At 40.4% G+C, this 27,574-nt stretch overlaps 1 protein-coding gene and 1 pseudogene across 2 annotated transcripts in view; both read left to right on the forward strand.

Annotated features, from left to right (window-relative positions):
• PDK3 (pyruvate dehydrogenase kinase 3) overlaps positions 1 to 27,574 on the forward strand; it is an 85,464-nt gene that overhangs the window by 25,069 nt on the left and 32,821 nt on the right. For both annotated transcript variants that reach the window (XR_008542053.2, XM_003317396.7), the window contains exons 2-5: positions 4,700 to 4,841; positions 8,783 to 8,854; positions 13,279 to 13,463; positions 15,203 to 15,292. Coding sequence is in view for 1 of the 2 variants with exons in the window: in XM_003317396.7 (XP_003317444.4) it covers positions 4,700 to 4,841; positions 8,783 to 8,854; positions 13,279 to 13,463; positions 15,203 to 15,292 (489 nt within the window). In the remaining variant the exon portion in view is untranslated. The remainder of the gene's footprint in view (positions 1 to 4,699; positions 4,842 to 8,782; positions 8,855 to 13,278; positions 13,464 to 15,202; positions 15,293 to 27,574) is intronic.
• Positions 23,264 to 23,770, forward strand: LOC134809292 (small nuclear ribonucleoprotein E-like; annotated as a pseudogene).

Consider the following 27,574-nt stretch of genomic DNA (forward strand, 5'->3'; position numbering starts at 1 on the left):
CCCATGGCCTCAGACTATTCTGTTTGAGCATCATCAGCGTCATTAGTGATTGCTATTTAATTAGCCCCTCTTCTAAGTTTTAAGAATATGTGACTGTTAAATATTGTGGTTTATTAAGTTTTTATTTATAGAGATGGGGGTCTTGCCACATTGCCCAGGCTGGTCTTGAACTCCTGGCCTCACATGATCTTCCCATCTCAGCCTCCCAAGTAGCTAGGATTACGGGCGTGAGCCACTGCCTCTGGTTTAAATGTTAAGCACATGTTAACCCTCACCAAATCTCTGTGAAGTGGATACTGCTCTTTTTTTATAGGTGGTTACAATGAAGTTTAGAAGTGTAAAGAAACTTACCCCTGCTCATGAAGCTTGTGAATGCTCTAGTCAAGATTCAAACCCCAATCGAACTTCAGCACCTGACCTTTGTCATCAACGCCCCGCAGGACCATAGGCTTTTCTCTGAATCCTGAACTCAAAAAACTCTGAAAATTGAATTTCTTTTTCATATATTTGCTGCCACAACTCATTTTGTAGCAAAACCAGACCTGAACTGACTCGATTCCATAGTCTTTATCCTACTTACTGGAAATGTTCACGTATTTCACTGCAGCTATGTTGTGGCTCTCTAATACTCTGTATTGTACAATGTATGGTATAGACTCCTTTTTACCTTCCTAAAATTGAAAAACCTTTAAATTCTGAAACCATCTAGATCTGCAACTTCTAGAGAAGAGATGAGAAGCTGACTATGGCCACCTCACACCTGCCAGCCAGCTCTCACTGCTCACAACATGCTCGTATCCTGTGACTCCTAACAGGCTGCCAACTTGGAAATTTAAACATGTATACTTTCATTACCCTCAAAAACTCATAATTGTGAAAAAATTATTAGTTCATACTGATACTCCCAGTTTCAGTTTAACACCAGAATTCTTCTACTTCTTCCCTATTCCAGAACTTCCTTTTTCCTCTTAAAGAAAAAAAAAACTGGCTAGACATGGTTGGTGGCTCACACCTGTAATCCCAACAGTTTGGGAGGCCGAGGTGGGCGGATCACCTGAGGTCAGGAGTTCAAGACCAGCCTGGCCAACATGGTGAAACCCTATCTCTTTGTAAAAATACAAAAATTAGCCGGGCATGGTGGTGGATGCCTTTAATCCCAGCTACTCCAGAGACTGAGGCAGGGAGAATTGCTTGAACTCGGGAGGTGGAGGTTGGGTGACAGAGCGAGACCCTGTCTCAAAAAAAAAAAAAGAAAAAAGAAAAAAAATTATCTGATACTTGTTAAAGATGGTAGGGAAGGCTTTATTCAAGAGGGACCACTACAGTGGGAGTTTTGCAATAGTGGGGAGAGATCAGGTTGAACTCCTAATGCAACAAGGACAAGTGGAAATTTATAGCCAAGGAGCAGGGTGTGGGTCAATGGGTGGAAAGTTACTAAGAGGAAAAATCCAGGTTGGAGGGGATTCTTGTTGAAGGCAGGCCAGGATGATAAGATATCGAGGGTAGGGGGATCAGACACCAAGGGTAGGGGATTTTCACTAAAATGACTTAGCAGGATTTTTGCTGAGACTGGACTAAGCAGGTCAAGATAGAACCCAAAGTCGAGGCCTAGTCAGAAAGAGGACTCAGAGCCAGGCACGGTGGCTCATGCCTGTAATCCCAGCACTTTGGGAGGCTGAGACGGGAGGATCGCTTGAGCCCAGGAGTTCGAGACCAGCCTGGGCAACATGGCGAAACCCCCTCTTTACTAAAAATACAAAAATTAGCCAGCTGTCCCACCTACCTGGGAGGCTGAGGTGGCAGGATCACTTGAGCCCAGGAGGTTGAGGCTGTAGTAAACTGTGATTGTACCACTGCACTGCAGCCTGGGTGACAGAGTGAGACCCTGTCTCCAAAAACAAGCAAACCCAGAAGAACCTGTTTCAAGTTTGGTCAAAGGAGAAAGTCTTTGTCATCCCACAGTGAGAACATCAATGTTTCTTTTGTGATTTAAAGATAATTTCCTTTCTGTTTAGCCAGGATGCAAAGTATTTTTCCTGGCATGTGAAAAGCTAGACTTTTATTTTAACTTAGATAATAGGGAATTCATTTTATAATGAGATTCACTGTGATAAATATCAGCAATTTTATTGCATTTAAAATTAAAATTATATTCATCCAGAACCTTTTAGGAATAATATACAGATGCTCCTTGACTTACAGTGGGGTTACATCCTGATGAATCCATCATAAGTCAAAAATATTGTAACTCAAAAATGCACTTGGCCAGGCACAGTGGCTCATGCCTGTAATGCCAGCACTTTGGGAGGCCAAGGTGGGTGGATCACTTGAGGTCAGGAGTTCGAGACCAGCCTGGCCAACATGATGAAACCCTATCTCTACTGAAAACACAAAAATTAGCCAAGCATTGTGACGGGCGCCTGTAATCCCAGCTACTCGGGAGGCTGAGGCATGAGAGCCGCTTGAACCTGGGGGGTGGAGGTTGCAGTAAGCGGAGATCATGCCACTGCACTCCAGCCTGGGTGACAGTGAGATTCTGTCTCAAAACAAAAAAAGCACTTAATAATTAGATAAACCCATCATAAAGTGAGAAGATTAAACAATCAAAAAATCATAAGTTGAACTGTTTTAAGTTGAGGACTGTCTCTATATTATTTGAAGCAAAATGACCAGAGCTGGCTGGGTGCGGTGGCTCACGCCTGTAATCCCAGCACTTTGGGAGGCCGAGGCGGGTGGATCACGAGTCAGGAGATGGAGACCATCCTGGCTAACACAGTGAAACCCCGTCTCTACTAAAAATACGAAAAATTAGCCAGGCGTGGTGGTGGGTGCCTGTAGTCCCAGCTACTTGGGAGGCCGAGGCAGGAGAATCACTTGAACCCAGGAGGCGGAGGTTGCAGTGAGTCGAGATCATGCCATTGCACTCCAGCCTGGGTGACAGAGCAACACTCCGTCAAAAAAAAAAAAAAAAATGACCAGAGTCATTTAAAATGTTAATTGCCTAAGGCCAAATGAATGTGTATAGAATAGATGTTGGAAGGTCATTGTGGGGGCATTACACCCCTTCTCCTCTTACTTGAAGTGGGTATTTGGGGATTGAGGTACTTATCACAGTGAAAGTATGAAGGAGAAAAGTGAATCATCATTTAGTTAAAAGATTTACCAAAGGCCTTCAATATACTCACTTAGGATGAGGGAAATGAGGGATGGATTATTTCAGACTTTCATCTTTTATTGTAACTTTTTTGAGAATGGAGAAGGGGGTCAGGGATGAGTGGGGAAGAAAGGTTCTGCAGATTACTTTCTAGATTAGGTTCTTTTTTTCAAATTTTATTTGGTAGGGAGAGCAAATGAATAAACCAGAATATGACTGGAAGTGTTAGAAAATTGGATTCACTTCTGAATCTCTGACTTGCTGCCTTCATGACGTACAGAAGAATAAGGAGAGTTTGGAAGAGAAAATTGTTAAATGGCTCTGCTCGTCTCTCTCTGGGCCTGGCCATGATGTTGCCCATTTCTGTGCAGCCTCCAGGGAATATGGAGCAGCAAAGAGGCCTAGGCAGGGCGAGGGAGATGGGATGGACCCCTCAATACCACGGAGACCGGAAGGACCAGTGTTTGTCCAACACTTGCTCCGTGTCAGCCTCCATGCACAGTATCACATTTAGTCCTTACACAAACTAGTTTTATCCCCATTTTACAGATTAAGGCAGCTGAGACTCAGAAGTGAAGAAGCTTACCAAAGGTTTCACAACCTGCAAATGGAGGAGTTGGGGCTGGAGAACATTTCTGTCTCCAAAGCTCATGCCTTTTCTATCAGGCCCTCCACTCCCAGCCACCATGGAGTTTCCAGCAGGGCTGGGGGTTGCAGGCCAGGCTGATGCTAGAACTCTTCCTGCCACATGACAGCAGGGGAAAGAGCTCAGGTTTCCTCTTTTAAGTGGCCAGGTATGTTTCCTCTCATGGCGTCTTGTTTATGTAAATTTTATGCACAGCTAACTCAGGGAAGCCTCCAGAAGGCACTGACCTCCTTCCTTATGGTCAACCCACATCTTACCCTCTCCGATGTGGCATGGTAGATCACTCTGCCTCTGAGTATACCCAAGAGATAGTTTCTCTGGCATGTTTCTCTGGCACATGCCAACCCTGTGTCTCAGTCAGAGCCCCTCCTCTGGAAGCACAGGGTCTCTGGGGTCTGTGGCTACTTCCCAGAGGGGCAGAGCTATGGTCCCTGAAGAAACACACTGGAGGAAAATCTTAGGAAACAGTTGGCACACACAGTAGGTAAATAATTGTGAGATGAATGGATCCGTTGCCTCCTGGAAAGCCCTATGAATGGGAGTGGATTTACACGTTCTGTTACCTTTGTACTTGGCAGTTTTCCCATGGTGTTTATTTGAAAACAAGTTCAGATTATATCCCAGGTCACTTTTGTATTGCCGCTGGTAACACTAGGAACGTTTTTGTCTTAAGAAAAAAAACTGCTTTCAAAGTTGCCTCTTGTAATGAATGTTCTTTTTCTCTGCTAATTAACTTATTTTCTTGAACTTGCTATTTCAAAGGATAAAAATTCAACTAGAGACTGCAGGATTATTTAATTTTCTCTTTCCAACCAGTAGTAACCGTGCTACCGTGGGAGCACTTTATTTCTCCATCTGTTAGACTATAAAATCATGGAACATTTTTCATGTCTTAATAGGGAGAGATAATGCATGTGAGAAAACTTCATATATGTTTCTACGAAAGGAACTTCCTGTGCGGCTGGCTAACACAATGAGAGAAGTTAATCTTCTGCCGGATAATTTACTTAACCGCCCTTCAGTGGGATTGGTTCAGAGTTGGTAAGTAAACAATGTGGCTTAAAATGGATCTTCCCACAATGCTGTGAACATTTGGCAGCGAGACCATTCTCTGTAAAAGTGCACATACTGCCCGTCTAGGAATGAGTCATTTGGGATAGCTGGGTTTTCCATGCAATTAAAAGTTGTTTTGTTTTGTTTTTTTTTTTTTCTTTTAGAGCTGTTCGTTTTAAAGTTGTTTTAATGAAAATGCTTGTAAGTTATACTAGACACTTTCCTGAGTTTTTCTTGTGTGTGGTGGGATTGCAGTTCTTCTGACAGGATATTTGCTGCTTTTATCAAGTCTTAACCTTACTCCTTTCGTTTTCCTTGTAAAGACATTCCTTGAAGTCAGTACTTCTTGTAGAACAAATTAAGTTATTTAAAGGGGAACCTCAGATTGGAAAAATATCAGTTCCCTGCTTTGCTTCATTTGCTCCATGAAAAGTAGGAAAAATTTTGACAGAGTGTAACATAAACTTAAATCAGTTATAGCTCTGATGCTTAAAGCATATGTCATTTAACTGAAGAAGTTGAATTTGTGACACAAAGTCCTGGGCCACCCGTGCTTCTGACTGAGTGGCTAGACATTGAGTTTCCATGCCCCTTTTCTCAGATTTGATAATTTGCTAGAACGGCTCACAGAACTCAGGAAGATACTTCACCTATGTTTATAGGTTTATTAGAAAGGGTACAATTCAGGAACAGCCACATGGGAGAGATGCATAGGGCAAGGTATGGGGGGCCACATGGAGCTTCCATGCCCACTCTGGGCACACCACCCTCCCAGTACCCCCATATGTTCACCAACCTGGAGACTCTCTGATGGTCGTTCAAGGGTTTTGATAGAGCTCAATCTCCAGCCCTCTCCCCTCCCCAGAGGTTGAGGGTAGAGCTGAAAGTTGCAGTCCTCGAATCACTTGGCCTTTCTGGTGACCAGCCCCATCCTGAGGCTATTTAGAGGTCCCGTCCTAAGTCACCACATTAGCATAAACTCAGGTGTGGTCAAAGGCGGCTCCTTATGGATAGCAGAAGACAATCCTATCATTCAGGTAGTTCCAAGGGTTTTGGGAGCTCTGTCCAGGAAGCAGGGACAAAGACCAAATGTACTTAAATGTGTTATATTATTCCGGCAAAATATAGGCTTGAACAAATTGCTATGTCAACTCTATTGTTTGGTTTTTGTCTTTTAACTGTTCCTTTTCCGTATCCATTCCAAACAAATGCATGCCATTTCTTCCTTCTTGTTTCTTAAACATTCTATTTTGAAATACTTTCCTACTTAACAGAAGGGTTGTAAAACTGGTAGAAAGAATTCCAGTATACCTTCACGTAGATTCACTAATTGTTAACATTGTTAACATTTGGCAACGTTCTACCATTGTCATTCATATTCTCTCTCTCTGTCTCACTCTCTGCATACACACACACACACACACACACACGTGCGCGCACACATATATATATCTATGTCTATATATGGTACACACACCCATATATGGTACACATACACGATGTCTACATCATGCCCCTTTGCCCTAAATACTTTAGCATGTATTTCATTGGAACAGGTCTCAGAAAACCACAATGTGATCATCAAATTTGGGAAATTTAACATTGATACAGTAGTGTCTTCTAATATGTAGAACTTGTTCTCACTTTACTACCAATTGTCCTGATACTACCCCCATCTTTTTTTTTTTTTTTTTTTTTTTTTTTTTTTGCAGTTTCTCCTCCTGATTTAGGAATCCACTTCAGGATCATGCTTTGTGTTTCACTGCCATTTTTTCCTTTTAAAAGCGAATCTTATGCATAATGGGCTGTGAACCCCACCACCATCCCCTTGGTCACAGTGTGTCCTCCTTGCTCTCTTGACTGTCAGGCTGGGAACCTCAAAATAATCTTTTTTTTTTTTTTTTTGAGACAGAGTCTCTCTCTGTTGCCGAGGCTGGAGTGCAGTGGCGGGATCTCAGCTCACTGCAAGCTCCGCTTCCTGGGTTCATGCCATTCTCCTGCCTCAGCCTCCCAAGTAGCTGGGACTACAGGCGCCCGCCACCATGCCCTGCTAATTTTTGTATTTTTAGTAAAGACGGGGTTTCACTGTGTTAGCCAGGTTGGTCTCGATCTCCTGACCTTTTGATCCCTCTGCCTCGGCCTCTCAAAGTGCTGGGATTACAGGTGTGAGCCACCGCACCCGGCCCAGAATAATCTTTGGCTCCCTGCTATTTATGACTTTCTCCAACTGTCCCCTTTGGAAAGGACAGGATGCCTACCTAGCTTGCTTGCATGTGGCAGGGCGGAGGGCATCACTGGGGCTGGCTGGCTTTGACCTCTTGGCGTTTTGACCCAATGATTTTAACAATATCTAATCCATAGCCTTATATGCCCAGAGACTTTTATTTATTTATTTTATTTATTTTTTTGAGATGGAGTCTTGCTCAGTCGCCCAGGCTGGAATGCAGTGGCACAACCTCGGCTCACTGCAACTTCTGCCTCCTGGGTTCAAGCGATTCTCCTGCCTCAGCCTCCCGAGTAGCTAGGACTACAGGCATGTGCCACCACGCCCAGCTAATTTTTTGTATTTTTAGTAGAGACGGGGTTTCGCTATGTTGGCCAGGCTGGTCTCGAACTCCTGGCCTCAAGTAATCCACTCGCCTCAGCCTCCCAAAGTGCTGGGATTACAGGCGTGAGCTAACACGCCCAGCCCCCAGAGACTTTTAAAAAGTATGTCCATCAATGAACATTCATTAGTGTCAAATGCATTGTCCAAAGTTCACATGAAGCTGATGAATCAAGTGGCATTCTCATTGGAGTATTTATATGTGTAACAGTCATTTTTAGTTACTAGAGTGTCCTCATCCTCTATCCAAAGGTGTAGATAATAGGATTAGTGGCAATTAAAGCTTAGAAATAATTAGAATAAAGGGATAATTCTTTCAGGACATGTTAAAACCCCAAATAGAGATCAAATATCTCTAATTGGAATATCTGAATCCCCACCAGATCCAACAGATCCTGGCTGGATATAGCTGCTGCACTAATGGGCCTCTCTGGATCTCATTTTTCTGTGTTCTCCAGATTTTAATGTTGGACAGACTGTTTCTTATACTGGCCCTGATTGAGATATGGAGCTATTCTTAATCCAGAAGCTGTTTCTGAGGGTTTAATTGGCCTTCTTTCTCCCCCATTAAGTACTGATGAAATTAACTCAGAAGGACCCTTCTTCACTTCTAGTTTCTAAGTTCTTGACAGGCACTTCAGTGTCACACATGTGTTTCTTAAAATGTATTAAGTACATTTTTGGTAATCAAACTATAGACTTGGTATATAAGTTAGGATATGTCTGTTTGTAAGTAGAGAAAATGCAACCGAACCTGGCTCATGTCACTAGAAGGTCCAGCCGTAGGGTGAGCTTTTGGTGTTGGTTTGATTCAGAGATTCATGAAGCTATCGAGGTCCTGCTTTCGATGGTGCTGGCTTCATTTTCAGACTGGATTCCCCCCTGGTGGCAGAAAAGCTGCAGCAGTTCCAGGCTTCCAATCCACACAGCACTGCACAAAAGCAGAGCAGGTTGATTTCTCTGCCAAAGTCCTCTAGCGAGTCTTTTCTGTCATTTTACTGGCCTGAATTGAGACAGTATGTCCATTCCTGAGCCATTCCCTGTGTTCAGGGGAATGCACACAGTGATAGGCTTAGACCTAAACTATTGGGCTAATGAATAATTAGTGACAAAAGAAATAGAATTGCCCAGAGAAAAATGGGACCACCCAGGATCTTTGGAGGCACTGGCTTCCCTGATGCACTTAAGCCACATGGGGGATGCGGATGGGATGGAGACCTGAGTGAAATTTTGGAGTGTTCTTAGGAAGAGGGAGAGGAGGGGTGGATGCTGGGCAGGCAACTAACATAGTAACTCTTCTTTTTCTTTTTTTTTTTCCTTTTAGGTATATGCAGAGTTTTCTTGAACTTTTAGAATATGAAAATAAGAGCCCTGAGGATCCACAGGTCTTGGATAAGTAAGTATGGTACCACTTAGCTGAAAGTAAAAATATCTAGGTAAGAAAGATTTTGGTAAATGTAATTCAAGTCATTAAGACTCAAGGAGTATGAATGTGGACAAAAGCGTTCATTTTCTTAATGAGTAGTGACTCAACATTGAGTTTTTTTTTAAATTCGAGCTAAGAATGTAACACAATACAAAAGTAATAATGACACTTTCAGTTTTGCTTTTATGATCTAATACTTAATACCTTTACCCAAGGTGAACTGGGCAGTCGCAGTAAATGTTCCATCTAGTGGTAGTTTTAAGAATGCAGTGGCCTTTTTATATACATGAATTTATCTACTCAATCCTTTACAATTAAAAAAAAATTTCAATAGGATATTACATTTGAGCTCAAAAACTGTAGTGGTTTTATTTTGGAGAGGCATAAAAGTATGTTTTTTTATATAGCAACCTGAATTCTATTGCTTCCTTTATGCACAGACTGGCAAATTATCATGCTGATGAGATATTTCTGTTTTTCATTTTTATTTATCCCAGGAACACTAACTCTAGCTGTGAGTATGTTTTCCCCTCCAAGAGAAATTAAATATCCCTTTCACATTAATTTCTTCCTGTTTCATGTATATGTAAGTGGATGCATATGGTAGGCCTGTTGTGCTGAGAAATTTCTAAGTATAAACTAGTCCACATAGTTATGAGACTGAACACCTGACTTAATAGATGTTCCATAAGAAGAACTAGGGAAACACCATGTTATACAAGCAACCTTAGGAGGTATTTAACCCAGTCCTCTCAATCCACAGATAAGGAAACTGAGTTCAGAGATGTGAAGTGACTTGCCCAAGATTGTGACCGTTCATAGCAAAGCTGGACCTATAAGTTATGTTTACGTCTGAGCCATGAGTAGCTAGTTCTAGTCTAGTTGTAAACTAAAATTCAAAGGAAAAACAAAAGCCCTCACCTATTTTATACTTTGTTGGGTGTTTTGTCTGATGGATCTGTGAAGTGTGGAAGGCAGGGAAGCATTGGGTTAGAGCCCCAGATGTAGCGTTTTCCTTGATATAAGCCACTGCTGTCATTTAAGCGATTATTAAATGAATTCAATCCAGGAGCTTTGTTTTCTCAAAAGTCATTAGCTGGTAACCGTTTGGCAGAAATCCTAAAACCTAGGGCTGACCACTGTAGCTCCAAATTTTAGAACAGATTTGTAGAAGTATAGTTGGTCCTTTGTACTGGCAGTTTCCACATCCTTGGATTCAACCAGCCACAGATCGAAAAGATATTCAGGAAAAAAAAAAGCAATAAAAAATAACAGTGCAACAATAAGAAATAATACAAAATTTTAAAATACAGTCTATCAACTGTTTACATAGCATTTACATTGTATCAGGTATTATAACTAGTCTAGAGATGATTTAAAGTATCCGAGAGGATGTGAGTAGGCTGTATGCACTATTTTAGATAAGGGACTTGAGCATCTGAGGATTTGGGTATCTGCGGGGATCCTGGAACCAGTCCCCTGCGGATACTGAGAGACGACTATACACGATGTTAAATTTCTGCTGTGTTTTTCCCGGAGTCCCGTCTCAGTTTCTGGAACAGGTTATCCGATGTGATTTATGGTCACGAGCCTGCTTTGCAAACTGTCAGTGCTGAATCCAGTGTGTGCTTGACCATCGCAATAATAGCTGAGCTCTCACTCCGTGAGTTTTGTAGCTTGCCTAGGTTCATGTGGTTAGTTACGATAGTTGGCATTTGAGAAGGCTGATGTTCTTGGTGAAGGAAGGAGTGAAAGGTGAGCGAGTATCATGGTAGCAGCCTTTTCTGTTTACCAAGAGGTTGTATGGGATCACCAGCAGGGAAATCATTTTAGTAAAGCAAAAGTAGCTTAGAGGACAAGCTTGTTGATCATTTATGATAGAGTTTAGAAGAGCCCGGAAGATTGGAGGAGAATTCTGAGCATTGAGCCATTGAGGTAAGTCTCCCCACTTCAGATAAGTTGAGGCACTTCTCTACTATAATGAATCGTTTCACTTTAGTAATATTTAACTTACAAATACATTGCAACGAGTATTACATAAAGGACAAATTGTCTATTATAAAATTTTTTGTGAATGACGATGGCCTAATTTCAGAGTTTTGCATCTTTATTGTCATTGTACATATGTATTTGTTAAAGAAATATTTCGTCAAATATTTCATCAAATATTTCAGAAAAATAAGACTATTGAGATAAGTAAAAAGAAAGTCACCCCAAATTTCTACTACCAGGGGACAACCACTACTACTATTTTCCTTTCTTCCATGCTTTTCCCTAGGCATGCATATATTTATATGCGTAAAATATTTTTACAAACATAACAAGTGTCAACATTATAGATCTACACCATTATTAATAGTTTCATAATATTCATGTTAATAGTCCATCTTCAGATAGTTCATGCAATTTGATCTTCTATCACTGGATTTTAGACTGGTTTGTAGTTTTCATGCTACTATAAACAATGCTTTAAAGAACAACTTTTAAATACATCTGTTGGCCGGGCATGGTGGCTGACGCCTGTAATCCCAGCACTTTGGGAGGCCAAGGCGGGCGGATCACCTGAGGCCAGGAGTTCGAGACCAGCCTGGGCAACATGGTGAAACCCTGTCTCTACTAAAAATATGAAAATTAGCCAGGCGTGGTGGTGGGCACCTGTAATCCCAGGTACTTGGGAGGCTGCAGGAGAATTGCCTAAACGCGGGAGGCAGAGGTTGCAGTGAGTCAAGATTGTGCCACTGCACTCTAGCCTGGGCAACAGAGCAAGACTCTGTCTCATAAATAAATAAACAAACAAACAAACAGCTGTTCACCTTGTCCAGTTATTTTCCTAGGATCAATTCCTCCAAGTGGAATTATTTTCTTTGGGCTTTTGCTGTATGTTGCTGATTGTCCTGAGAAGTGCCTCAGTTAAGCCCCAAACTCTAGCTGATGCTGATACGTGAAGAATAATAAGTATCACATTGTTTTGATTTGCTTTTCTTATTTGTAAGGGTGACGTTATTGGCATTTGTGCTTCTTCTTTGGTAAATTTTGCATAGATAGCAGATCCTTTGCCTAGTTTTCTGATGGGGTGCTAGTTTTTTCCTTTTTTTAAGTTTTTTGTTTTTTTTCTACTTCATTTATTAATGTGTGTCCCTATAGGATTGCTAAAATTCTACATAGTCATATCATTTGTTTCTTCACATTATTTGTTTCTACCTTTGATATTAAGCTTAGAACAGCCCTCCTTATCCCAAGATTATGTACTTATTCACCTGATTTTTCTGTTATCATTTCTGCGATTTCACCCTTTTACATTTTTAATCCAGTATTTGGTTTTAAGTCTTGAAATTAGGATGTGACTGAAATTGTTAGCCCGCTGTTCCAGTTAACTTGATTATTAGTTTGATTGTTTACCTACTGATTTGCAATGTCACTTTCTCAATATGCTCGATTTTTATATATACATACTCACTCATGGGCCTGGTCCTAAACTTTTTATTTAGTTCCATTGACTGACTTGTCTTATACCATTCTTAATGTATTTTCCCATATGCATATTTACAATAAGATGCCAGATACTTGAATAGTTTAATTTGCTGTGTTCTGTCTGCATTTCATCACTGTATTTTACTGCTGCGAGATATTTATTTCCAAATTTTACTCTTAAACTGTATGAGACACTTTAGGAGGCTGAGGCGGGCGGATCACGAGGTCAGGAGTTCAAGACCAGCCTGGCCAATATGGTGAAATCCCGTCTCTACTAAAAATACAAAAATTAGCCAGGCGTGGTGGCGTACACCTGTAGTCTCAGCTACTCGGGAGGCTGAGGCAGAAGAATTGCTTGAACCCGCGAGGTGGAGGTTGCAGTGAGCCGAGATCACACCACTGCACTCCAGCCTGGGTGACAGAGTGAGACTCCGTCAAAAAAACAAACAAACAAAACCCAAAAAACAGTGTGACATTATTTCTTTATTCATGGAAGCTATTGCTTTGAGATTGCTTTAATCAGTCCTTGGAGATTTTGTGGGGATTGTCCTCATGTTCTCAGAAGAAGTACTGATATGTTCTGCAATTCTTTATTCAACTTTTATAGAACCTGTGTTATATGCAATCACTTATCCAAAAAGTCAGTGGATTCCTAAAAGGGTATTTGAGCATTTTTTTTCTGTACTAGAACCTTTTACTTTTTGCACTTCTGAAAGAAGGGTTTCTGTAGAAATAAAGTTTCAAGCAAAAACTTGGCTCATACTTTAGTTTCTTGTGGGTGGTTCCTTGTTCTATGCAGTAAGAATAATGTCTCTACTTATAAAAATACCAGCAGACAACTAGTCTGGGGACAGAGCTGGGAAGTCTTTGCATCAGCCCATGAGATATTAAGACTGACCACGTTTTGTTTCCCTCTCACACAGCTTTCTACAAGTTCTGATTAAAGTCAGAAATAGACACAATGATGTGGTTCCTACAATGGCACAAGGAGTGATTGAATACAAGGAGAAGTTTGGGTTTGATCCTTTCATTAGCACTAACATCCAATATTTTCTGGATCGGTTTTATACCAACCGCATCTCTTTCCGCATGCTTATTAATCAGCACAGTAAGTTGGGGTTTGTTGGTCCAGTTTTGAAAAGGTAACCATAGTGATTTCTCCCAAATGTTTTCCTGTTGTTAATTTACTGACCTGCATTTTTGGTTGTAGAAATTTCATTTCTAGTTCAGTTTTTCCTAAGTGAATCCTAGCCATTACAAAGCTATTAATTTGTATTCTTGGTTAAAAGAAATGTTTGAAAGGCTTTTATGAGGCTCACATTAGAGACAGGACCACTGCCTACCTTTTAAGTCTCTGCTGATACAGTCCTGATGGGGATGAGGGACCGCCTTTAATGGCAGCCGGTCTTCATCTCTGAATACTTTTATGTATCTCAGATTGTATTATTTTCTTTATCCAGGATGTTATGTGTTTTCCTTTTTAGTTTTAAAAACATTGACACTGGGAATATTGAATTGGATGTTGGTGATAGGAGCCATCAGTTCTTTATTTCACAGTGATCAGTGAAGTCAGATTAAGCCAGACTGTCAGTCCATAATCCCGTATTGAGAGTTTTAGTCTGCTCTTGAGGGTACTAAGCAGATATGAAAAAAACAACTAAAATTCCCTCCACACAAAAAACTTTTTGGCTCATCTTCAGCACTGTCTCTTTGGCTGATTTTATAATCCTTGAGGAAAAGCATCCACATGTCTAGAGCATAATTCACCCTGTTTGCTGCATCACAAAGTGGACAAACCATCTTTATTTTACTAATTTGATTTATTTGGATAACTGAATGTTATAGAACTATTAAATGTGGCCTTATATTAAATGTATATCTTCAAAATGGAAATGTATGACAATTTACAGGAATAAAAGAGCCTAAATACTATTCAACTAAACTACTTAGATAACTCCAGTTGCTTTCTGATCTAAATACACATGTACACATATATACGTGCATGTTGTTAGATCATTAGTTAAGTATACACATATATACGTGCATGTTTTTAGATCATTAGTTAAGCCTACACACCTCTGTTTTTCTTCCCCTTAATCAGTTCGAACTTTATTAATTGGCCTAATGCCTGTATTTATCATTTTTCATAGTTTAAAATCTCCCCTATTTTATTTAGGCATCCTTCTTTTGTTAGTCGCAATTTTTGCTTGATTTAAAAATAAGAACACCTATAAATATTTGGATGCAGATTGCTTTTTTCTTTGGGGCTTCTTTTGGCTTTTATTCAGAAACAAAATTTTGCAAATCTTGTATATTGTGAAATTATCTGAGTGTATTTTTAAAAATACTTGAACAAGTATTGTTTGTGTACACAACATTGAAACATAATCTCCATGGGGGAGGCATCTGAAATGCTGCCAGCGAAGACACTTTGCAGGCTTGTCCAAATGGTATAGACCACATGTTCTAAATATTTAATGAAAGTTGGAGTATGTGTCTGGAGTAGTACTAAGAAGGTGGGTATACTTGACTAAGGATGAAAGTAAGTTTCTTCATCCGTGTCACATTGGGAGAGGAAGAACGGATTGGGCACCTGGCACGTGTCACTGCTTTAGAACCTGCTGACTGCAACTGACAGACCTTAAACCACATCCTCCTCCTTCATTGACCAATAAGAGTTGTTCACCCATCAATTGTGTGTATTCCATTGCTCTAAGTTGCTGTGGATGCTAAAATGATTTTTACAAATAAGAGATCCTTTCTAAACATAAGCCCCTATATTTCCCTGTGTGACCATCCCAGCCTGCTGTGTTTTAATCCCCTCCCTTTCCTTTTGTGTTCGTCTAGCACTTCTGTTTGGGGGTGACACTAATCCTGTTCATCCTAAACACATAGGAAGTATCGATCCCACCTGTAACGTGGCGGATGTGGTGAAAGGTAAGGAGACCGTTGTAATGGTATCGATCGTAGTTCAAATTGGATTGTGGTTTATTGGAGGCAGCTTGGCTATAGGGTTATTTTGCAGTGCAGTCTGCTGATTCATCAGGTCACTCTGGGCCCAAGCCACTGGATCCAAATGAAATGTTCTTTCTAGGCAGTTCAGGTAGGCAGTTCTTTCTAGGCAGTTCAGCATAATTGGTAAGGCTCAAAATGTGAGTTTCTACTTTATTGATTAGAGTTTCATTTGTAGTTCTGTCTCAAACAGTAAACATTTAAGTAAGATTCTGATTGCCACTGTTATCTGAAAATTTCAGAGAATCCAAATTCTTATCATAAAATTAGGTTGAATTCACGTGTCTATAAAATTTAAACATATTTCTGTTGTTCACATCTGGCTTTAGAATTTATGTGGCATGTAAGCTTCATGGGTTCATTGGACATTAAGCTAGACATTGTTCCAGTATCCTCCGGGAAGAACCAAGCCCTATATCCGTAAGTCCCTGGTACCCAGGCACTTTGAATTTGAACAGCAGTTTCCTCATTATTTATTCATTTAAGATCAATGCTATCTCCAAGAAACCTTCCTGGTTGTGAGCGATCCACCAGGTACCTCTTCAGTTTTCTTCAGTGTTACGGTTACTTTGTGCAACCTCAGATCCCCAAATTGTCCCTTTCTGCAGATTGTATCTCCTGTGTTGGCCTTTATCTCCCTTCTTTAAACGCTCACCTCCCAAGTTTCATGGCCGCAATTCTCTCTGATCTTCATCAAGGATCTTCATTGCTCTTCAGCAGCCATAGCAAAGGAAAACCTCTGCAATTTGTTTACCCTGGGCATTCCTAAACCCAGGGAGGAGGACCAGACCTGTTGGTTTTAGCTTAGCCTAGGATTGTCTGGCTGCCCTGGCCTCTGTTGAGTCACAACAGATTTACTCACATTATTTCAGTTGTAAGGTGAATCAGCCCAGCCTCAGCTCTAGGAATCCTATTGGTTGCTCTCTCACAAGATAACTTTGTGGTTGATCAGAACCTCCAAAGGCCTCCGGGGGCAAGGAGGAAAGGGTCAGTCTTATCATAGCTTACATGTTCATTAGGCCTTAGCTCAGTGCCTTTTATGAAACAGAAAACTTGGTTCAGACAGTTGATTACCCCTTTGAGAAAAAGGCACAATTTAGAAAGCAAAAGTGCATTGTGATATGTGGTATGTGTGCATTTTCTCTTGAACTGTAACCAATTTGAGGTCAGGGTTTGTGTCTTATATTTGTTTTATAACTTGCATAGAACCAACTGTAGTGCTTGTGTAGGTGATTAATAAATATTCCTTGGTTTGATACATTTTAAATCTTTTGAGAATATACTTTTAAAAACAGCTTTATTGAGATACAATCTCATATGATAAACTTCAACCATTTAAAATGCTCAATTCAGTGGTTTTTAGTGTATTCACAGAGTTGTGCAACCATCACCACAATCCAATTGTAGAATATTTTCTTTTTTTCTTTCTTTCTTTTTTTTTTTTTTTTTGAGACAGAGTCTCGCTCTGTCGCCCAGGCTGGAGTGCAGTGGTACGATCTCAGCTCACCGCAAGCTCTGTCCTTCAGGTTCAAGTGATTCTCCTGCCTCAGCCTCCTGAGTAGCTGGGACTACAGGCGCACGCCACCACGCCCGGCTAATTTTTGTATTTTTAGTAGAGACGAGGTTTCACCATGTTGGCCAGAATGGTCTCGAACTCCTGACCTTGTGATCCACCTGCCTTGGCCTCCCAAAGTGCTGGGATTACAGGCGTGAGCTACCACACCTGGCCTGTAGAACATTTTCATCACCCCAGAAAGAAACCCTGGACCTGTTAGCAGTCACTCCCTTCTACCCTTCTCTTTAGCCCTAGACAACCACTAATCTACTTTCTGACTCTGTATAGATTTTCCTATTATAGACATTTCATATAAACAAAACAATACAATATGTGGTCTTTGGTAACTGGCTTCTTTCACTCAGCATAACATTTTCAAGGGTCATTGATGTCATAGCATCTTTCAGTACTTTATTCCTTTTTATGGCTGAAAAATATTCCATTGTATGAATATAACACATTTTATTTTTCTCTTCATGTTAGTTGGGTGATCTCAGACTTGGTTAAGTAACCTCTTTGGGGCTCAGATTCTTCATCTGTAAAATGATGCTCTTGGTAATTCACCTATATTGTAGAGTTAAATGAGTTCATATTTGTAGAACCCCTAAAGCAATGCTAGTACACAGTAAAGGCTGTAGACAGGTTTACTAGCAGCAGACAGTCCTTGGGTGTCAGACATGTCATTTGGCTTTCCGTGTACGCCATTGATTATATAATAGGTTGGTGCCTTTATTTTGTTTCTGGCATAAATTATAAAATATTTTTTAAAGTCATTTCAGGCTTTTATAAGACAATTGGAAATTTGAACACTGGATATTTGACATTAAAAATATGTTAACTTTTTAGGTGTGATATTGGTATCTGGTCTTGTTTTTATAAAGGAGTGCTAGCTTTGAGAGAGATATTTAAAAATATTTACACATGATATGAAATGATGTGAGATTTGCTTCAAAATTATACACAGGGAGGGGAGTGAAAAGGACTGGGCATTTGTTGAAAATTCTTGAGGCTGTTGATGGGCACATGGGTTCATTATACTATGCTCTGTACTTGGGTATGTGTTTGGAATTCTTCACGGTAAATGTATTAGTCTGTTCTCATGTTGCTATAAAGAACTACCTGAAACTGGGTAATTTATGAAGAAAAGAGGTTTGATTGACTCACAGTTCTGCAGGCTGTACAGGAGGCATGGCTTGGGAGTCCTCAGGAAACTTACAATCATGGCAGAAGGGTGAAGGGGAAGTAAGCACGTCTTCACTTGATGGCAGGAGAGAGAGAGCGAAGGGGAACGTGCTATAGACTTTTAAACAACCAGATCTCGTGGGAACTCACTATCATGAGAACAGCAAGGGGAAAATCTGCCCCCATGATCCAATCACCTCCCACAAGGCCCCACTGCCAACACTCAGGATCACTATTCAACATGAGATTTGGGTGAGGGTGCAGAGCCAAACCATATCAATGAAGTTTTAAAAACACTTGTTTTCATCATCTTATTGTTTCTCCACAAGTAAAGTCTTTCACTAATTTTTAGGGAGCTTTTAACCAAGAACCAATACAACTAGATAAGTAGCAGGGAGTTTTATGAAACTGTTACCACTTCTATAGAACAGAGCGATTAAGTGGTGCTAAAGTGAGTCAGAGGTGTCAGAGCGTGAGGAGGAATCGACTGTGACTTGACTCTTAATGTGAACAGAATCGATCGTTTTATGGCACTTACTCTGTGTTACTCTTCTCTCATATTTAGTACATATTACCTGGCCTTGTCATTATTTGTACTTTCTTTTTTTTTTTGGAGATGGAGTCTCGCTCTGTTGTCCAGGCTGGAGTGCAATGGCGCGATCTCGGCTCACTGCAACCTCTGCCTCCTGGGTTCAAGCAATTCTCCTGCCTCAGCCTCCCAAATGGCTGGGATTACAGGCACCCACCATCATGCCCGGCTAATTTTTGTAGAGATGAGGCCATTTGACCAGATGTTGGCCATGCTGGTCTTGAACTCCTGACCTCAGGTGATCCACCCGCCTTGGCCTCCCAAAGTGCTGGGATTACAGGCATGAGCCACCATGCCCAGCCTATTTGTCTCTCTCTATCTAGGGTGTCAATTTCTAAAGGTCTGGAATTACATGCTTTTGCATCACTCCTCTTAGGGTCAGAAGTTTTGTACCAAAAAGTAGCTGAAGGTTATATGAAGAATAGTTCAATACATAATTGAAAGAAAAAACCCTGGAAGTTTATGCCAATGTCTACCTCATAGCTTCCTCTTTGCTTTGTCCCTTTTAGACACAATTTTGACCCTGAGCCACAGTCCCCTCCTTTTTCTTCCCTCTTCTTGTACTCACAGCTTTATCTTTAGTCTTTCTCCTGCGCTTATTAACTATATTATACCCATTATTGCACTGTGAACAAAGTTTACTGCTTCCTCTTACTTAATCATTCCTGCCACTCACTTAGCATAATTAAAGCTTGGAGTTCCTGGTGAAGCCCTATACAATAACAGTCACTTCTTGTGCCCTTTTGTGACTCAAAATCCCTCTTCCCCCAACACACACATACACATACACATGCACACACACACGCATGGACATGTACACACATACAAATCCCACCCCCACACTCATGGGGTAAGCAGGAAGGACTGGCATGCTCCCCATTCCCCACGCCTCTCTCAAACCATGGTTTTTTATCTCTCAACAGCATCCTCCCTTAAGGAAAAAAACAGTGGAGGTGGTTTCAGATTCCGAAAGTGTATAACCCTCTAAAGCAGCAGCCACATAATCAACTTTCTGACATCCTTCATTCCCTTCATAAATGATGCATACCAATACCCACAGCACACTAAATACTCTTGGCTTATGTGTATTTTCTGGAATGCTTTTGTAATTCTGCTTCCACCTGGTGAGGTGCATGCTTACTAAGGGTCACTTATTTGTACCCAAGCCCTTGGTGTAAGTTATACTGACTGTTGTGACTATATAATTTATTTAAATGTTATGTAAACTGAAGAAATATGCCTACAAAAAGGAGACTTATTTCTGTTAAAACCAAGTTGAATGCTTTGGAAGGACTCTTAAAAATGTTATGAAATTACTGTGAGTAAGAAAATGATTAGATTACAGGGCAGCGCGGAGTAAAAATCTTACCTGGAATTTATACCCAGGTTGCTTCACAAGTATCTTTAAGTTTATTGTACTTTAAAGAAATAGAAATTGGAATTCATAGATGTAAGTGATATTGTTCATCCAAGAAAGACGAACTGGAACCCCAAACTGATCCACATTCAAAGGAAAGGCCTTATATGAATATACTCACAGAGAAATAAATTGTATGTTCAAATGTGCATTTTAAGTTAATGTTTATGATAGTAATCACATTTTATGGTTTCCCACTTTACCCAACATTTTTGTTAATCATCCAACTCCTTTTCCCAGTTGGGATAGTTAAGAAGACTAATGCCATTTTCCCAAAATAATAAAAGTGCTCATCGAAGAAAGTTTAGAAAATATGGGAAAAGAGAGAAGAGAATAAAAGTTACCTGTTTTCATAATTTAGTGAGAACATTGTTTTATACATTTGAACTCATATCAGATTTATAGATAGGTGTGTAGCTGGAAATGTTGTGTCTAATCTTTGTCTCCGTGAAATCCATAGTATTTTTGTATTTCTCTATCTCCAGCACTAATGCCCATCACACACACCCTTCCTGGCTGAATTCGATACCCCATGGTAGAAGCCGCTATCCTGCTGTCTGCATCAGTATTGTTGGAGTTCTTCCTGTGTCTAATCTGTGATACTCATTATCTGTATATTCAAATGGTCTTTCCAGCCAAGTGTGCATAACCTTTATTCTGCAGTGGGGGATTGGCCTTACATCAGTTACTTTTTCTACCCTGGCAAATGGGCTAGGCAACCTAGAAGGAAACCTGCAGGCCTCTCTTTTCCTTGTAGACCAAAGCAGATGTCTCCAGTCGACTGTCTGCTTCATTTCCTATGGACCCTCCTCTTAATTTTTTGAGCATCAAATGCTTATGCAGAAGCTCTTTCTACCTCCAAGTAAGACTGAGAGAGAATAAAGAAGGCACAGAGCGCCAAAGGTTGAAAGGCCTGAAATTTCTTCTGTGTCTTCTAGCTAAAAGGCACTGGAGTCTCCATCCCCAAATGCCCCAGGAGCAACCATCAGAAGGTCTCAAGAGGCCCAGGCCTCACCAGCTCTTCTTACCAATCCCTGCCAAGTGTTGCCAAGGAAAGGAAGAAATGGATGTCAGCCTCTTTTGACTCTTAGTGAAGTCTTACTGTTGCCTTCCTCTTTTTAGAGTAGTTGGTATTTTCACCCTGGCTTTTTACCTTCTTCCACTATCCTCTGAGATTTCTTAGTTAATCTTCTAACTCAGAATCTCTATAGCTAATCTTTTATTTCCTTCCTTTTGTTTTAAGCAGTTGGATGTTACGAGAGTAAGGGCTCTAGGTTTTAATGACAGCCCTAATGATTTTCTTAGCTGTGAAGATCCTACATGGTTTAAGCATAGTCAGATGTCCAGCCCAAATGACCCTGTGTGGGCGTCTGTGTGTGAGCCTCTTTGTGTGCACACATGTGTGTTTTATAGGTTTAATAAGTGTTGGCTAGGTGCAGTGGCACACACCTGTAATCCCAACACTTTGGGAGGCCAAGGCGGGTGGATCACCTGAGGTCAGGAGTTCGAGACCAGCCTGGCCAACATGGTGAAACCCCATCTCTACTAAAAATACGAAAGTTAGATGGGCATGGTGGCAGGCACCTGTAATCCCAGCTACTCAGGAGGCTGAGGCAGGAGAATCGCTTGAACCCAGGAGACGGAGGTTGCAGTGAGCTGAGATTGCGCCATTACACTCCAGCCTGGGCAACAAGAGTGAAGCTCCATCTCAAAAAAAAAAAAACACAAACAACAACAACAAAACAAGTGTTAATCCCACTCCCATCCTTAGATCTCTTGAGACAGATTACAGAAAACTCCCATGTAGAAGAGTAGAGACAATATTTTTATTTTTGACTAGACAGTTGTATCAACATATAAAAGTGGGGTGCATCTTGCGTAGCATTAATTGAATGTGCAGAACACTGAAACATGCCTCCTTGCTGCTTATTTAGCACCTTAGTATCTACCTTTACACATCTACAAATTATAGACCCCAGGTAGTGAATGCTAGAATTAGTGTTGTAAAGCAGGTCCTATTATCCTTTGGGAGGTGCCTTCCACTGTGACCCTTTTCCCTCCTTTCTTTGTAAGAAGCTAGGAAATAAAATGGAAAATCCTGCTGTAAGATCATTTTGAAAGTATAAACTTAAATAATTTGTGTAAAAATCGATTCTCACAGCGATGCTAAGTTGCCTGTGTTGTTCCTACATGCTATTACTGCTTAATATAATAGCACACAAGTGGTATCCTCAGAGTGCGTGGCATTATTCTGGTTCAGAAATAATGTCTTGTGCTCTCACTTTGGGCTCTTCAGGTTACAAGTAACAGAGACCCACTCACGCTAGCTCAAGAAAGATTTATCAAAAGAACCTGGTAGGTCCCATGATAATCCAAGGACAGGAAGCACTTTATAGTTGGAGCTATAGAAATTGGAATTATCAGCCTGGCCAACATGGTGAAACCCCATCTCTGCTAAAAATGCAAAAATCAGCCAGGTGTGATGGCGTGTGCCTGTGATCCCAGCAACTCGGGAGGCTGAGACAGGAGAATCGCTTCAACATGGGAGGCAGAGGCTGCAGTGAGCTGAGATTGCACCACTGCACTCCAGCCTTGGTGACAGAGTGAGACTCCATCAGAAAAAAAAAAGAAATTGGAATTAGGAAACAGAAAACAAGGTTGTTTCCTGTGTGTCTTTGCAACTGGAGTTGCCAAGTCATGGCCTTTCCGCCTTTCTCTGTGCCTGCTCCTTTACCTGTTTTTGTCTGTATACTGGACGACTCAGTGGCAGCTTGTTGGGCACTCTAGTCCTTCACAGATCATGATAATTCTCAATGTACCATTTTGGCTTCTGCCCTGCCTGATCACCCCAACTGTCTTGATCCTAAATTCTCAAAAGATGCATTTAATTAACTCAGCTTATCTTTTTTTGCCCACGATCTTGATTCTGAATTCCCAAAAGATGAATTTAATTAACTCAGCTTATCTTTTTTTTTCTTTCCCCCTACGATCACAAGTTTTAGGATTCTGATCAATCTGGAGATTGGTTGCCCTTACATTGGATGTTCTGCTCCCACTCCCACTTGCCCAGTCTGCTGTGGTTTGGAGCGTGAGGTGTGGGGGCCTACTCCTTTAAAAAATCTCCATTGGATCCCACTTGGGATGGGTTTGGGGTAGGAAGGGTGATGATAGACATGCCTTATTAGAATTGCTTTGAGACTTGAAAGGGTTCCTAAAAGGCAGCATATCAATTCCAGAAGGTGGGGTGCGGGTCAGTGTTGTCTCTGTGGGTTCCACCATGGTGCACTGTGGCCAGGGCCAAAAAGTGCAGAAGGTGAATGTAGCCCATCAACCTTACCTTCATCTTCAGATACTTGCAAAATAGATCTCGGATTCAGGTATGGCTCTATGAGCAAGTGAATATGCTGATAGAGGGCCGTGTCATTGGTTTTGACGAGTCTGTGAACCTCATATCAGATGATGCAGAAGCGATTCATTGTGAAACAAAGCCAAGAAAACCCCTGGGCCAGATCGTGCTAAAGGAGATCATATTCTGCCACAAAATGTCTCTAACCAGAAATGATCAAGGAAGTGAGAAACTATTGAGAACTTGTTTTTTTAGGTGTCCTTTGTTGGGAGTATAGTTCTAAAATGCCTGTTCAGATTGTTTCCATTATCCGTATATATTATTACCAGATGACAGTAAATGCTGTGGGATTGTTTTTATTAAAAAATAAAAATAAAAACAATTAAAAACAGCCCATCAGCACTTTTCTAATGTTTTCTGGTCATTTACATTTACCTTTTTCTGATAGTGGCTTCTTAAACTTCAGCTTTATGATTTTCTGTATTCTATTAGACTCAAAGTTAGGGACCTTGGCACCTTCCTTTTAATTTTTTCAGCACTCACTCAAATTCATCCTAGTCCAGCCTCTCATATTTTTTGTCTCAAATGATTGCATGTATTCAAGATAGAGGCTAATATTTGATAGCAGAGTTCTGTGGTGAATTTTGAATAGGAAAATCTGATGAAACAACCTCCATTATCTATTCAATTTTCCTGTGTGCTATTTCTTAAAACGGATTCATGGCTAGTTTGGTTCTGTTGGGCTGATTGCTGTGTGAACCTTCACCCTGTTCTCAGCCTTTTAAAATTTTAGTCTAATGCATTTACAGTTTAGATATTTTAACCTGGGGAAGTATGTATGAGCCACACCTACAGTTTTGTTAATTACTTTATAATCAGTACCTTAAAACCCTTGAAAACAGATTCCTAAAATAAGTCATGTCACTTATATTCAGTGGCAATAATAATTCTCTAATATTTTCTTCTAAAGATTGTGGGTAAATATTGGCCCAAGTATGCACATAAAAGTAATTTGGCAGTTATCTTTTTTGAAATTTTGATTTCTAATTTAAAAAATAGAAAAGTTTGATTAGAAAGCTTATTGTAAGTAGAATTTGCATTTTACTCTAAATGTAAATTACAAGCCATGAGTTGAATTTTGGTTTTGATGGTGATTTTTTAAAGCTTTTTCATTTTTATGTTAAATTATTTTACTCAAACAGAAATGTCCTGTTTGAGTATATAAGTGCTGTTACCCCAGAACCTCATAATCATTCATATCCTGGGAGAGATGAGTGGCAGAATTAGTGTGACTCAGACTTGATTTTCCAGGGAAGTGGCCTAGCTTCTCTTCCGAATTACCTGCTAAGTTTTAAGAATGTGGACTCTCAGGCCTCAACATAGAGCTACTGCCTCGGAATTTCCAGGGGTTCCTTTCATAATCTGTACTCTTTCTTTTAAATTTGGTAACGAATCCCACATACAGCTAGATTGGGGAATGAGTCTAGGCCTCTAGTTCCCAGTCTCACCAAAAGGAACACCTCCCGTCAGTGTAATTTACTGCATGTTGAGAACTTAATCATGGGCCAGAGGATCGTTCCATTTAACAAATGCTCACTAAGTGTGTATTGTGTCCAAGGCATTGCAACATGCATTGTGTCCAATGAATTTACAAAGATGCATAGTATATATATAATACCATTAATGCCCTCAAAATACTTTTGGCTAGCTGGTATATGTGAGTCTACATTGTGATGACTTGAGTTCTTCAAGGATCATCATGCAATTCTTAATTATAGCGTTGATACACTGTAAGTTGTAGTGATGCTTTAAAAATTCTTATTCGCACGTGGTTTTAGGAGCTGTACTGGGTCTTTGTGTTTCGAGTTGGCTGCTTCTGTCTAGGCTTGGTCTTTCACATGTTAAATTTGTGTAGCACATTTTCTTAACAACGCTGTCATAATCATGCTACTGGGCAAGCGAATTCCATGAGGAATTAGCACATTTAGTGGGTTTAGGTTATTTTTGTTTTGTAGTGAATGGAAGAGCACTGTTTAAACATCTTTATTACATACCTGGAGGAGTTGTTTTGTGAAGATGTGTTGGCTTTGTGTATCGATAATGAATGATCGTTTTTAGGTTTCAGTGCTTGTGATCTTGGAAGTTTGTGTTCAGCTTTGTGCTTTCACGTCACTAGGTGGAGATGTAGCATTGTTTGGCGGCTTAGGCTAAGCAAGAGGAGTGAGTCTTGATTTCTCTTCTTTTGACAAAAGTACTTTACAGGTATTTGATAAGGTTTATTATAGCCTAGGAAAACACTTGTAAATTTAGTACAATTCAAAATTTTTAACTTTTTTTTCAGGATTGAAGTTCAATCCTACTTAAGTGTCTATTTTCATACTGATCAACTCTTTTAAACATTTTTTTTCTCCTCTTACTGCTGTTTCCTTTTTGCTGTCCCTCATTATTTCGCCTTGTCTGAGTTATTTTAATGTCTCTATCTTTGGTTCTTTATAGAGATTTAATTCTAAAAGTTTAGTAAAGGAATCAGAATTCTTACTCTGAGATCAAATAATAGATAATTAATTTGGTAGCAATATGAAGTCAATGAACTAAAATTTATAGTCTGAACATACCCTAATCTTATCTTTGTATTATTTTAGGTTAATAATGTCAATTTTTAACATTAACATTCTGTAGGGCTTACTTTTCCCCCTTTGCTTCCTTCCTTCTTTCTCTCACCTCTTGAATATTAAACAAGCACAGTATTTACTTTGCATGGTATTGATGTGGGGAATATAAAGGAAATAAGAGCCTGTCTTCAAAGAGCTGATAATCCTGTTGAGAACATTCCAAATGCGCCCACGAAGCAGCAGTTTTCTACTCCTAGGTATATACCCAAGATAAATGAAGGCATATGTTCACACAAACATTTGGACATGAAGGTTCATAGCAGCACTATTCATAATAGCCAAAAAGTGGAAACAACCCAGATGTCTACCAGCTGATGAACGGATAAAGAAAATATGGTATACTTGTACAATGGAATGTGATATAGCAATAAAAAGAAATGAGGTCCTGATACATGCTGTGATGTAGATGATGCTTGAAAACATGCTGGTGAAAGAAGCCAGTCACAGAAGACCGCATATTATTCCGTTTATGTAAAAAGTCCAGAATAGCAAATCTATAGAGATAAAGTAGATCCATGGTTGCCTAGGGCTGGGTGGAGGGGAGTAACTGCTAATGGGTTTGGAACTTCTTTTTGTAGTGATGAATATGTAAACTTGATTATAGTGATTAATGCACAGCTCTGACTATATACTAAAAACCACTGAGTTGTATGTACTTTTTTTTTTTGAGATGGAGTCTTGCTCTTTTGCCCAGGCTGGAGTGCAGTGGTGTGATCTCAGCTCACTGCAACCTCTGCCTCCTGGGTCCAAGCGATTCTCCTGCCTCAACCTCCCGAGTAGCTGGGACTACAGGCACCCGCCACCATGCCTGGCTAATTTTTGTATTTTTAGTAGAGAAGGGGTGTCACCATGTTGGCTAGGCTGGTCTTGAACTCCTGACCTCAAGTGATCCCCCTGCCTTGGCCTCCCAAAGTGCTGGGATTACAGGTGTGAGCCACTGTGCCCGGCTGTGTGTACACTTTACTTTCAATGAGTGAATTGTATGGCATAAGAATTATCTCCAATAAAAATTTTTAAAAAGTAAATTACCAAAAGGTTTAAAATTTATCAAACTAAGGTTGTTTTTTTTTTTGTTATTTTTGTTTTTGTTTTTTGAGATGGAGTCTCACTCTGTCCCCCAGGCTGGAGTGCAGTGGCACGATCTCGGCTCACTGCAACCTCCACCCCCTGGGTTCAAGCAATTCTCCTGCCTCAGCCTCCCAACTAGCTGGGATTACAGACGCTCACCACCATGCCTGGCTAATTTTTGTATTTTTAGTAGAGATGGAGTTTCACCATGTTGGCCTGGCTGGTCTTGAACTCCTGGCCTCAAGTGATCAGCCCACCTCGGCCTCCCAAAGTCCTGGGTTTACAGGCGTGAGCCACTGCACCCGGCTCAAGGACTGTTGACCATCTACACAGGCACTATACGAAGTTCTATGCAAGTTATGAAACAAGTGTTAAGAC

This window comes from Pan troglodytes, chromosome X (genome assembly GCF_028858775.2).
Source record: "Pan troglodytes isolate AG18354 chromosome X, NHGRI_mPanTro3-v2.0_pri, whole genome shotgun sequence".
Classification (NCBI taxonomy): Eukaryota; Metazoa; Chordata; class Mammalia; order Primates; family Hominidae; genus Pan; species Pan troglodytes.